This window comes from Alosa alosa, chromosome 1 (assembly GCF_017589495.1).
Source record: "Alosa alosa isolate M-15738 ecotype Scorff River chromosome 1, AALO_Geno_1.1, whole genome shotgun sequence".
Lineage (NCBI taxonomy): Eukaryota > Metazoa > Chordata > Actinopteri > Clupeiformes > Clupeidae > Alosa > Alosa alosa.
This window is the reverse complement of record NC_063189.1, coordinates 9,560,407-9,572,786: the sequence shown is the minus strand read 5'-3', so window position 1 is coordinate 9,572,786 and position 12,380 is coordinate 9,560,407. Positions and strand designations below refer to the sequence as shown.

At 40.5% G+C, this 12,380-nt stretch overlaps 1 protein-coding gene across 1 annotated transcript in view; it reads left to right on the top strand.

Moving 5' to 3' along the window:
• arhgap21b (Rho GTPase activating protein 21b) overlaps positions 1-12,380 on the top strand; it is a 69,327-nt gene that overhangs the window by 20,062 nt on the left and 36,885 nt on the right. The window contains 2 exon segments of the mRNA XM_048259226.1: positions 7,182-7,355; positions 10,408-10,429. Of these exon segments, the coding sequence (XP_048115183.1) occupies positions 7,182-7,355; positions 10,408-10,429 (196 nt within the window).

The window sequence follows — 12,380 nt, the reverse complement described above, 5'->3', positions numbered from 1 at the left end:
CTTGGGTGACTGGGTCTGTCACCACGCCGTTAAGTACACGACTGGTAACGGCAGACCTGCTCGGCACGCGTCTGTTTGGAATGGCCAAGCAGTGCCCCGTCGTGTCCTCTAGTGAAAAGTGCTGCAGGGAATTCCGCTGGAGTCTACTCTGCTGTTTAATTATAGCGTGTGTGTGTGTGTCTGCTGCCGTAACGGATGTCGACCCACAGCAGGACAGGCTACGCTCTGATACCAGAGATAAGATGTTTGTGTGCCGATCTCACACGGCCAATTTGAACTCTACTTGAGCACCACTGATGGGGCAACTTCTCTTGGTGTTTCCATTTTTTTTTTCTTTTCTCCATGGGTTTCCTAAGGCCTTGTCCGTTTCTGCTCCATTTCAGCTGGGTTGGGTGTAGTTTTAGAACATTTTCCAGAGTAAATACATTCACAGCCATTAGAAATAGTTTGTCCAATTAGAAAGTGGCAGAAAAATAGGCTAAAACTTGGCCACTGATAGCGTTTTTATCGCAGCTCTTTATCTTAGGAGTGTGAGCCTGAACTCTGGAGTGGCATAACATTGTGAGGCCTCTAATAATCAAATGGGATTTGGTAAAATAGAGGGTAATGACATCTTTGTTCACACAAGGCAAAACTTCAGGTCATACTAGGGGTGCACCAATCCAATATTTTGTCGGCTATCGGCCCTGATATTGACAAAATGGTTGGATCGGGGTGTCGGAAATTTGAGCAGTTCCATGGGCCGATCCATTGTGTTTACTTTAATTTCTTGGATTGAGACGTGGTGCGCACATAGTGCACAACTAGCCAGTTGCTGCCACTATTACTGTAGGCTACTATTGGTGTCATTACAGTTTGCCAGACTTTATATTTCTGGTTTACTATTCATGATGTTATCAACTGCCATTTGAAACTGATCAGTCCATCCCTAGGTCATACTGTAACCATAAACTGAAGTTGGCTGGATAAGTTTCTGCACGAGTAATGGTTAAAAGATGGCTTTATACAGTACCCTCCAGAATTATTGGCACCCCATGCTAAAATTGACTAAAATCTGGTATAAAAAAATAATCTGTTGGTGATTTATTGTAATCTCACAATGAAAACAAATTGGAAAAATTCAACCTTGAAGGGAGAAAAAGGAAAATATCATATAAATATTTTTAACAAAAACACGTTGCTCACAATTATTGGCACCCCTGCTTATAATACCTTCTTCACAGGCTCAGTCCCTGCCTCAGTCATTGCAAGCGCCTCTGATTAATCACCACTATGTGGATACTGTTTTTAAAATTGATTTAGATTAAGTGTTAGTTAGTATAATTTGTATTTTAGTATATTTAGCATATTCTTTATCTTCTACCGTTCTTATTGCTTAGTTGTGTTTTTATATTGTATACTTTAATTACTCTTTCTGCTGTTAAGAATGTGTTTGTGTTGTCTGTATGCTGCTGAGACCTTGAATTTTCCCTGGGGATCAATAAAGTATCCATCCATCCATCCATCTATCCATCCATAATTTTTTTTTTTTCTTGGGTTCCGGTTTCCGACCGACCCTGTCAATTTATGTGCGACCCAAATTTATTTTATGAGCTTGGGAAAGAAATAACACTAAATAGTCTAGGCTACATTAAATAAATCCACAAATAAAAGGCGAACTATAATTACATTAATTACCCCTTGCAATTTTGTCCAAACACCGCAACTTTTTCGCAAATTTGACCAATCATCGTAGTTTCACCGTGAAATTTCACCTACCACAACAGTCCCTCGTGCAGAATATTGAGCCAGATGGCACACTTACTTCTGCACCTTTTGCATATGACACCAAAGTGTTGCTAACCTACCTAGGCTATGAAAGTAAGTTAATTAAGGCCTACTTGGTTTACTGACATAGTAGGCTATGCAACCCATTGGCAAACGTTTACCTGGATATGTCCTTTTAGCTTATGTCATGTTTGCTAGCTTGTGGGCTTAGTTTGAGTAGTGCTACCAAAATCATAGAAATTAATAAAATTGCAAGACATTTACCTTTTCTATGATCCAAGAATGATTTCATTCGAGTTGTTTTTTTAACATTTATTTTAACTAATGACAGAAGACATTCCCAATTGCATCCACATATCGTAATGCACTATGCAAAAAGTGATTTACACTCCGAACACAGTGAGATGCAAGCCTTCCAATCCACTCAGAAATGTAATTAGGCTACTCTCACGTTCTTAAAGGGGCAGGCAGTCAATTAGACGTACACCACCAATGTAATAACATTAAACAGAAGTGTAGTCAAATAGTTTAAATCAATATGAAATTACTAGATACTTACTTGGCTATTAGTAATTATGCAGTCCACAGACTATGAATCATTAAAAAGATATGAACTTAATATGAATTACAAAATATATAAATGTATTGAAACATATGACATGATGCCATCTCTTTAGGTGACTGTCTTTTTTGGACAGTTCTACGAAAGGTTATACTGCTTTGTGAATTACCTCAGTCAAAGCATTTTCACAAATAAAGTAGGCCTACTTTGATTTTCTGTAATCCTTACTGTTTACCTTTGATTATCCTTTTTTTAATAAGCATCAAGATTATCAGTGTGATTTTGGTCTTACTAACCTTAATTGCCCTAAATTAAAAAAAAAAAAAAAACGCAACTATTTTTGCAATTTTTACTTCCTCCCGCAATTTCTCCACAAGAAACATCTAAAAACACTGCAACTTCCATCCAGGCATTTTAGGTCGCAACAGTCTCAAAAAACCTTGTGAAATCCTGGAGGGACTGATTTTCTACCTATCCCTTACTGCCACTGGGGAAAAAAAATAAAAAATTCCCTACTGACCCATGGCCTCAACTGACAACCAACAGGAACCAAACCTTTTTTTTTTATGCCCCATAGAGATGGAGAATACAAAGCAAGAGATTTAAGACTGTTGGTCTTTACAAAATCTTCCCAGATCGTCCAGATTCCTAGGTCCACACTTGTGCATTCTCCTTATTGACTCACCCCACTGTTTTTCTATGGAGTTTAAATCAGGGGACTGAGATGGCAATGGCCGAAGCTTGATTTTGCGTTCAGTAAACCATATTTGCTTTGATCTGGACGTTTGTTGTGGTTCATTGACCTGATATATATGATCCAATCATGACCAACGTTTAGTATCTTGGCGGAGATTGACAGATTTCCTTTAAAACTGTTCAGGTTTTTCATGTTGTTTGTGATACCATGCACCTTAATTAGATTCCCAAGGCCTTTGGGAATAAAAACAGCCCCACAATAGCACAGCCTCCCCACCATAATGCTCATTAAGTATGGGGTTCTTTTCAGTATAGTCATTCTTCTATGTACGCCAAACACACCTAAAGTGTTCCTAGCCAAAGAGCGCAATTTTCATGTCATCTGACAATTGACCACACTTCCAGACAAAGTCACTGTACCATTCGGTAACTCCTACTGTTTACATTGATAATTAAATGACTAGACAGGCGTTTACCTAGCATGCCGTCTAAATAAGCTATTAGCAGTGAGGTCACTTTTGAAGATTGTTTGGGGGACTTGGGGGACACTGATTAACTTAACAAAGTTAAAATTAGAAATGTTTCTGTTCTAGGGGTGCCAATAATTGTGAGCAACGGGTTTTCGTTAAAAAAATGTATTTCTTTATGAGATTTTCTTTTTTCTCAGAATACATTTTCTTCCCTTCAAAGTTGGATTTTTCCTTGTTGTTTTCATAGTGAGAGTACAATGAATCATCACCAAACATTACCAAAGGTGCCAATAATTCTGGAGGGTACTGTATTTTTCAAGTATGATGTTCACACTAGTGTCCTTGTAATGCAGTTCTGGTCCCATAAAAGACTGGATTAGCCTTACTGGTAATAAATAACCAGTCATACATCAACCATCCCCCAGCTATGTACTGTAGAGAGGCCTGCTCATGTCAGAATTCACAAGGTTGTAATTTTTGCAGTGACTACTTACAGAGGCCACAAAACATATGTCATGACTAAGACTGACAGAAACTTGTTCTTCAAGTCAAACAGAATATCTGATTAGTCAATTCCCCATTAAGTTGTTTGTGATTTGTGGAGTGATATGCTTAGATTCATGCTCTATACAACTATATTTCCCTATATTTACCTTTATATGAACACTTTATGTCAAAACTGAAGTAGATGTTCTTCAAATAGGGCTCAAGGATTTTGCAAATGGTGCAAAAGTTGTGGGTTTTTTATCAGTTCCAGCGTAGCTCTTGCAAGATAATGAGCTGGTGGAAGGTGATTTTCTTGTATTGGAGTAATGCAGGCCAACATAACATTAGAGAATCTACTCCAAAAATCTCCACTGCTACTCAAGACCAGGCCCATCCACAAACCTGCAATAAATGGCAATACAACTTGCTCTTTCTGTTCCTCCTAGAGGCAGACAGGCCTGTGGACTAGCAGTTTACTCAGACTTGTTTTGACTCGCAGCCACGGCTGCTTGGGGCTTTTCAGCAGGAAATCGTACTCTCAAGCTTTGCAACCTCAAATCTCCCAAAAGTAGGACTAGCAGATTAAGCTGGGATTTTGGCTACTGCGCACACTACTTTTTAGGCATAAGCGTGTGTGTGTTTGCGTTCCCCGTCATACCTCAACTGTCGGAGGCTCAGTTATGAGTTAGAAAAGGTGGCCATTTGACAAGTCCGGGGTGCCAAGTGATGACGAGAGAAAGCAAAAGAGCTTAGAGGAGGGCGGGGGGTGCTCAGTGCTCCACCGAGTTGGGATTTGAGGTTTGGCCACACTGGTCTGGGTGTGAGCCTCGGTGTAGGTGTGAGGCTATAAATACTCTGTAAACAGAGCCATGTGTGCAGCCGTGTATGCAGACAGCCAGGGAGCAGAGCCCCAGGCCTGTTCCCAAGGCTTTCTGACGCGGTGACGCCAAAATCCCGATGCCTGTGAGGTCACCGGGTGGAATTGTGGGTGACCCAGATAGCAGCTGACTGGACTGGATCTGGTGTGATCAGGATGGTCACATTTCATTGTGCCTTGAAATGTAATAGGGTTTTCAGACATACGTGTAAGACCGGAGGTTCTGCTGATGTTAAACGGTGGGGCCGTATGTCTGAACAACATAAACGGTCATATGGAAGTGCGAACTTAGCCGGTTGTTCTACTGCCCCCGTCCTAGTATTTCCTCCGGACATTATGCAAATGTGCTGTGTCTGAACGAAGCGTAGAACATGTGGTTAAAATTCACACCTAGTGAGAGGGCGTGTCGGTGACGTTTCTTTCGTCCGTCCATGTAGTGGGGGCACTTTAATCTGACTTAAGTGTCATGATGGAGTGGCATAGAGAAAATCTCCGACCTGGAAAGATACAGGCAACACGGAGTCCATGAGGGCAGACAGCATTGTGATAGAACACATGAAGGGAACGGCAAGAGAGCGACACGTTGATGTAGCCTACAACCGCATCGCAAGGCCAAAGGAATTCAAAAGACCAAATCATAAGCAGAATTAAGGCGCTGAAAAGGCAGTAGCCTACAACGACGTCGTTGACAACAATAACAGGAGTATTTAATAAATTGTTAGCCAACACGGTAGGTTTTCTGTTCATTGATAGCCTTCTCATGACCTCACAGCTGAGCCCGATATTTGTTGAGCCTAGACAAAATGAAAACGAAGAAAACCCAACTTTGTTCCAAGCTCCTTACGTAAATGCAATAGACACATGGGGAGAGGATGCTTTTAGAAACATAAACCATGAAAAAACTAACCACTAAACTCTTATGTTAGTATATTGTTTGTTGTTTAAAAACGTTGTATTTGATGGCCTTGAAGTCTTGAGTTAGCCTACTGAATTGGCTGGTAGCCTACCATAAAGTTCGTGCATGCTCTCTCCAACGCAAACCAGATTTGGGGTTCCATAGCCAAGTAATTCTGCTACATAACGTTGAAAACAGATAAATGTGTTTATTTGGAACACGCATACAAATACTGTAGGTCAGCTTCAAGTATGCACACTTACGTGACTACTTCAAGTATTAGCCTACGCACAATAGATTTTTCTTCTTTAGCCTACATAATGCATACATTTTGTAAACAAAAACAGCAGCTGTGACAGCGGTGATATATTCTGCGTCATATCTCGCCTCTTGCGAACTCTGCAAGCAATGCCCCTCAATGTGCGTGTATCGGAACTCCCCCTATTACCGTCGGTCCCGTATTTCTGCCGTCTTGTGTGTATGTGTCACTTAATATCCATTTCTGTACAAACCAATACGGCGGATTCCTAAAGAAATGCAAGCACCCACACCATAGGTGTATCTAAATTAGCTATGTACCAAAAATGACATTTTACCGTGACTCAAAGAGCTGTAAACAGTGTTGTAAGGCTGCGTGTACACATCCGCTTGGAGCTCCAGTGGAATTTTAATTTCATGACGAGAATTCTCGGTCTATCCGTTCATGTGCTGTTGAAACGGCATAAATAGGGGACCCATCAAGCCAGCACAATAACTCCGAGCGTGGTAAACAAAATCAGATATTTCAGGCAGTAAATGTAGTAAAAAGTTAAGAACCAAACCAGATTTTGTTCAAATTTTGTTCACACCTATGGCTACTGAAAAATGTAAGGTTCATTTAGCAAATGTTATTTTGAAGTGTTAAAAAACATAATTTTTTCAATGATGTTTTTTCAAAGTTTTAGAATTTTCGAACAAAAGTGGTGATAATTGGGGGAGTTACGATATGTCGTTCACACATAGGTCCGTATAAGGTCCGCAGGTTAGCATCATATCTGAATCATCCGAAGGGTAGGACCTCCGTTTGACAAACCTCCACATATACTCCGGAGGTTATATCTGAAAGCCCTTTAAATAACAAGCCCTTTAAATAACAACTGGTTAAGACCTATGCTGTAAGGTTAAGTGTATGATTCAAGGCAAAATTTTTTGGCAGTTTACGTGTTCTGTCAAACCTGTAGCACAGTAGTTGTGCAGAAAAGCTCTGGGTAATTGTACCTGGCTTTGTCGCTCACACCTAAACCAAAAGCACGTTTTTGAAGTGTTCCTAAAGCCTTGTTGTCATCAAGTTGATCCCATTTTTATTGAGTGTTGAAACCTTAATTATGATCTCTTGTCTTAACTGAAAGGTAATATGACATTCTTCTTCCCCCCTGTGTGCGTCTGCAGGATGGTGCAGAGCAGGGCGACCCCATGGCGAGTCTGTTCCAGTTGGAGGAGGAGTCCTTTTCCTGGCCGGGCCCCAAAACACTGCACCTCCGACGCACCGCTCAGGGCTTCGGCTTCACCCTGCGCCACTTCATCGTGTACCCGCCCGAGTCTGCTGTGCATTCCTCCCTCCAGGTGAGTGTGCTGCACGCCATCGTTCCCTCCAGCCCTTCTAGCCCCCCACCACCACTAAACTCACTGCCACCTTTGCAAACCTCGTCAACTGAGTCATGAAATGCAGTTGAGACTAGGGCTGAAAGATGTTAATCTATTTTTGATCGAAATTGCAATGAACTAATGCAATTAACAAATTGTGGAGGCCCCATTTAAATGTACTGCTTACCACTCTGGTTAGTTGGGAGTAATTTGCTATTAAGGCAACATGATGTACCAAAATGTACCAACATTTAAAAAAGCCCCATAGGTAGCAATACAATGAATGTACAGCAAAAAAGGGAAGCAGAAATAGGGCTCATCTTGCCCTTATTTCAGAGTTATTTTTAAATGTATTATAGAGCTTGAATTTCAAAAAATGATATCGTAAATCAAATTGCAATCGCAATAACTGTCAGAAATATCACAGTTAGATATTTACCTCAACTGATTCAGCCTTAGTTGAGAGCTCACTTTTAAGAGTCACACCCTGTTTGGAATGCTGCAGTGATAGTGGATCAGAGAGCTGTCTCTTTAAAGGTTGGCTTAAGGTGAAGAATGCTAATTTCCACGCTTTACTTGTGGATGATAACAGAAAGATCTGGGTCAAGATATCTCCCTGATGCATGTAACAAATATCAGCGGGGCATTATGATATATTTGGACAATTTGTCAGTTAACATTTGAAGTAGTTTTCATTTTTGTCAATAGTATTTTGTCTCCCGTCACTAAATGCCTATAACTAAATGTTTAAGTGTTACAAGCTGTGCTAGAGCAGTTAGGTCCTGGGGCAGATATCTTCTCAAGTTGAACTGAGACACTATGATACCAGCATGCTACATGGCTGGGTAATGTTTGTCATTTAAACCGGAGTATTATCTCAAGCACTACACAAGGATTAAAGTTCTCCGTCATAGGACGGATTTCCGTCAATTTGATTTTAGAAATGGCATATTTGAGATCGATGCAGATCGATGGGGCGGCGGGCGCTATCACCTTTGCTTTTCCAAAGAACACATATGGAGGACTATAACGGTCTAAAAGTTGGATTATAGTGACACATTAGAGACAGCTGATGAGGTTGGCCAATCCGTTTAACTTTTTTGGATATGATATTGTGAGCTCTATGTGCTTAATTCGAGAAGAAGCGTAGGCTGTGTTCTTTCCGTGCATCAATGTAGACAATTTCTTACTATCGCGAACTCTTGTCAGGGGAGGTCATTAATTTTGGGTGTCACCTATGACTTGAACAGATAGCCTTCTATGCCACCCGATGTAGGCTACTATTATTGTTACAGTTTTTAATCAATGCAACTAACATTATGTGTAAAGTGATGCAATATAAACCGTAGCCTATGCAATTTATTATCCCGTCTGTTATGACATGTACAACAATGTTTTTCACAATTTGCGACGGAAGGTTTTGACTGAGCGTGTTAGCATAAAAAAAATAATATCACTGTCATCATCGCGAACTGTTGAGTAAGGGGGTCAGTCTGTTTGTGACGCACAGACAGCCTTGTAGCCTATTTTGCTTAGGCCTCACTTTTAACGACAGTAGGTTGTGAGTGTATGTTGACAAAAAATAACCATACAATTAAAATAGTCAACTTAAAACGTTGCTATAAAATATTATTCATTTATAGCACAAAACCATAACCAGTAGGCCTACCAGAACCTCGCATATTAGCGTCATGATTTGTGTGCGTCTATTTGGCAAGGCCACTAGCTGTCATGGATGCGTTGTTGCTAAAGGAAGGCAGGTGTCAAAAGTTAAAAAATAAATGGAGATGGGCAGCTGTTGGAAACGGGGGAGAACTAACAAGCCATGGTGTAAAGAAATTAAAGCGCCAGGGTTTGCTTTTTTGGCGCCGGTTCGCTGCAAGAAAATTGTTTATGGATGCAATAGGAAAACGTTTTTAGCACGCCACCAATCAGAAGACCGCCATAAGGTTAACGTTAGGTGCACTTCAGGACATCTTCCTACCTGGTGCAACTAGCCACCATGACAGAGGTAGGCTACGTTTATCTATGGCTGACCGTTTTTACGTTAGAAAGTAGGCTACGCATGTTCTTTCATAGCGCAACACTACCTGTCCCTCACCATATCGCAACCCTTTTGTCAACCTTATACAATCTGTTGCTGAAGACAAAAGCACCATCTCCAGATTGTCGTTATCAAATGCGCAGACCTCCTGCATGAGCACACACAGTATTGCTGCTCATTGGAAAACTGAGTTGTCTGTAAAACTCAAAATTACCATGTTTTCATTAAATGCGGATGAGGCAACAAATGGAAATATGAACAATATCTAGAATGTTCTGATTCGTTACTTTGATGAGGAAATGGGAAGTCTTACAAACTTGATTTTATAGATTTTACTTAGTGTAGAATTGCATATTAAAAAGAAAAAAATCTCCCCTTTAAACACTTTTGGCCTGAAGTAATTAAATAAGAGTGTGTTAAAGCCTTTCTACAATATTGCTGCAGTAGAAAAGAACAGCAATGGCTAATCAGCAATGGTCAGGGATGGTACTAAAATATATTTTTGTTCATCAGGAAAACTCAAATCTCAATCAAGAACACTCTCAATTCGCCTTATTCACATGGTGGCCATTGGCGGCTAAAACAAGGCTACAGGGTACACAAACCATAGGATTGTTATGTTCTATGCATTCACCTGTAGGTGGCATTAATTTTATAGTAAGTGTACCCTGTAGCCTCGTTTTGGTTTAAACAATGGCCGCCGTGTGAATAAGGCGAATACTCCCTTTGCTGAATACTTTGCTGTTTGCATCTTTTTGTACATTAAAAACCAATAGGTCGCGACCGCAAAAGGGTTGCTATCTCTATAAGTAGATATGTATGACTTATGGCCTTAAAAAAGTTCAGTCAAACGATTTTTTTTCACTTTAATCCCTGCACTACATACTTAAAGTTTCCCTGTGCAATCTGTCATTCTTGTCTGAACCTCCTGTTTCTGATTAAATTACATAATTATTCCCCTTTCTTTTCATTTTTTACCTTTTGTAGGGTGAAGAGCTCGGGAATAGAGGTAAGCTGACTACTCCACATACTCACTAAACTAAGTTTTGTATTGCAATCTCTGATTAATGATGGGTCAGTTTTAGCTCCATAGTCCTGCCTATACTGCACTGTGCTCAGTATGCCTGGCTGACCAACACAGCAGTATCTTGTCCTAGTTGCTTCCTGTGTTGTGGAGGATTTTAGCTTACTATGCCAAACACAAGTGAATTGGCTAGCCTGCTTTCCTCCTTTTGCCTTTTTTTCTTCCGTGTTGGTGAACTGTTGACCTGTTGAGACATTTCAGGAAGCACCCCTTCACCGAGGATACATAGAGACATTCATTGTTTTATTTTTGCCTTTGCAATAACCACTCGAGCTCAAAAGTGAAGTTATTGTTGGGTGACCATTGCCTGTTGACCATTGCTAATGTCACTCCAACTGACACTACAGTGTTCTGTGCAGTGAGCTGGCCTGATATCAGATTTGCAATGTCTTGCTGCAAAATGTTTGTGTATTCTTCTCCAACTGTTTAGTCTAGTCAGGCTGTTGTTGATGGTAGCACTTGTTTTGATTGGATCTTCATTTCTGAGCCCTGCAACGTCAGCTAGTTGAGAGCTAAATTCATATGTGTCGAGCTGGGCCTTGTCTCGTAAATCTCACCTGCATTATCAAACAGGGGAACACAGTTATTTAGGCCATGCACAGAATCAATGTCATGTCCAGAGGCGAGACCTAGATATTTATTCACACTGACCAGCTGTGAGATTCACACTGCCCAAAGTGCGTCAATATCTCACTCATGTATCTCTCTCAGGCAGACAGCCACGATAGCCGCTTGAAGTGTTTTTTTTCCCCCATGAATTGCAGTAGTGCTTGGGCTTTAAGGCTATGATGGTCATGTTTTTTAGATTATTTTATTGACCTTTTAACTTAAATAAGGGGGTGGGGTAAAACTGGCATGTTCTCACACTCACATTCGTTTTAAGTGAAGTTATCTTTGCTAATATGCGAGGTTCTGGTAGGCCTACTGGTTATGGTTTATCAGTGAAACAGTATTTGCCTATGTACTGATGCATTGTTAATGCAGGTCCTTATGAAATATGAAGTGAAACAGTATTTGCCTATGTACTGATGCATTGTTGCATATGGGTTGTTGCATATGGGTATATCGTTAGAATTTAACCCAGAACTATCTCTGAATAACCAAAGAAGGGCAATATTCTATGGCACAAAAACATTCTTAGTGGGTTCTTGGATATTAAAAATTCCTTTGGTGGGAAAGGGCCTATTGTGGTTGGGTGGCTGCAGGGTAAATGCAGCTTTGCCTGCATCTTATAACTGTACTTTACTTTTGATGTCAAAGAGTTGGCAACATGGCTGTGTGTGTGTGTGTGTGTCTGTGTGTGTATGTGGTGGCACATATTCATCTCATTTGGAGTGGTTGCTGTGGCAACAGTGGGTGTGGGGGCACTTTAAACCATGTCTGTGAACTGTCAGGCTAAAGGTCATCAAGGCATCGCTAAGCTCAGCTGAGAACGGTCCACCTCAACCAGGGGTTGAAACAGTTGGTATTATGAATGAGTGACTGTGGGGTCAATTCTGATAAGTCATATTGTGGCATGGTTTTGTTTTAGAAAATAACTTAGTTAAGTTAAAATAGTTTAGAAATGGGACCTAGTTCAGATAATGTATGACCCACCTTTCAGAACAGTACAGACTAGGCCTGCATTATTCAAATATAGAACAGTAAAAAGTAAAAGATAATGTTTATAAAAGATGATGGTTATGATCTTCATCACAGCCAGAATTTCTTGACATGGTCTGTAGACCCTTTCAAGAGTTCCATTATCAGCATCATAGTTGGCCCCACAAGGCTTCCGTTTTAACATTCCATATGTTATCTTAATGCAGAGGAAGTAGATTGGGAACCAAATAGAACGTTCAAGCATTGTTTTTGTTTTTATTGTTGAAAGGGTCTA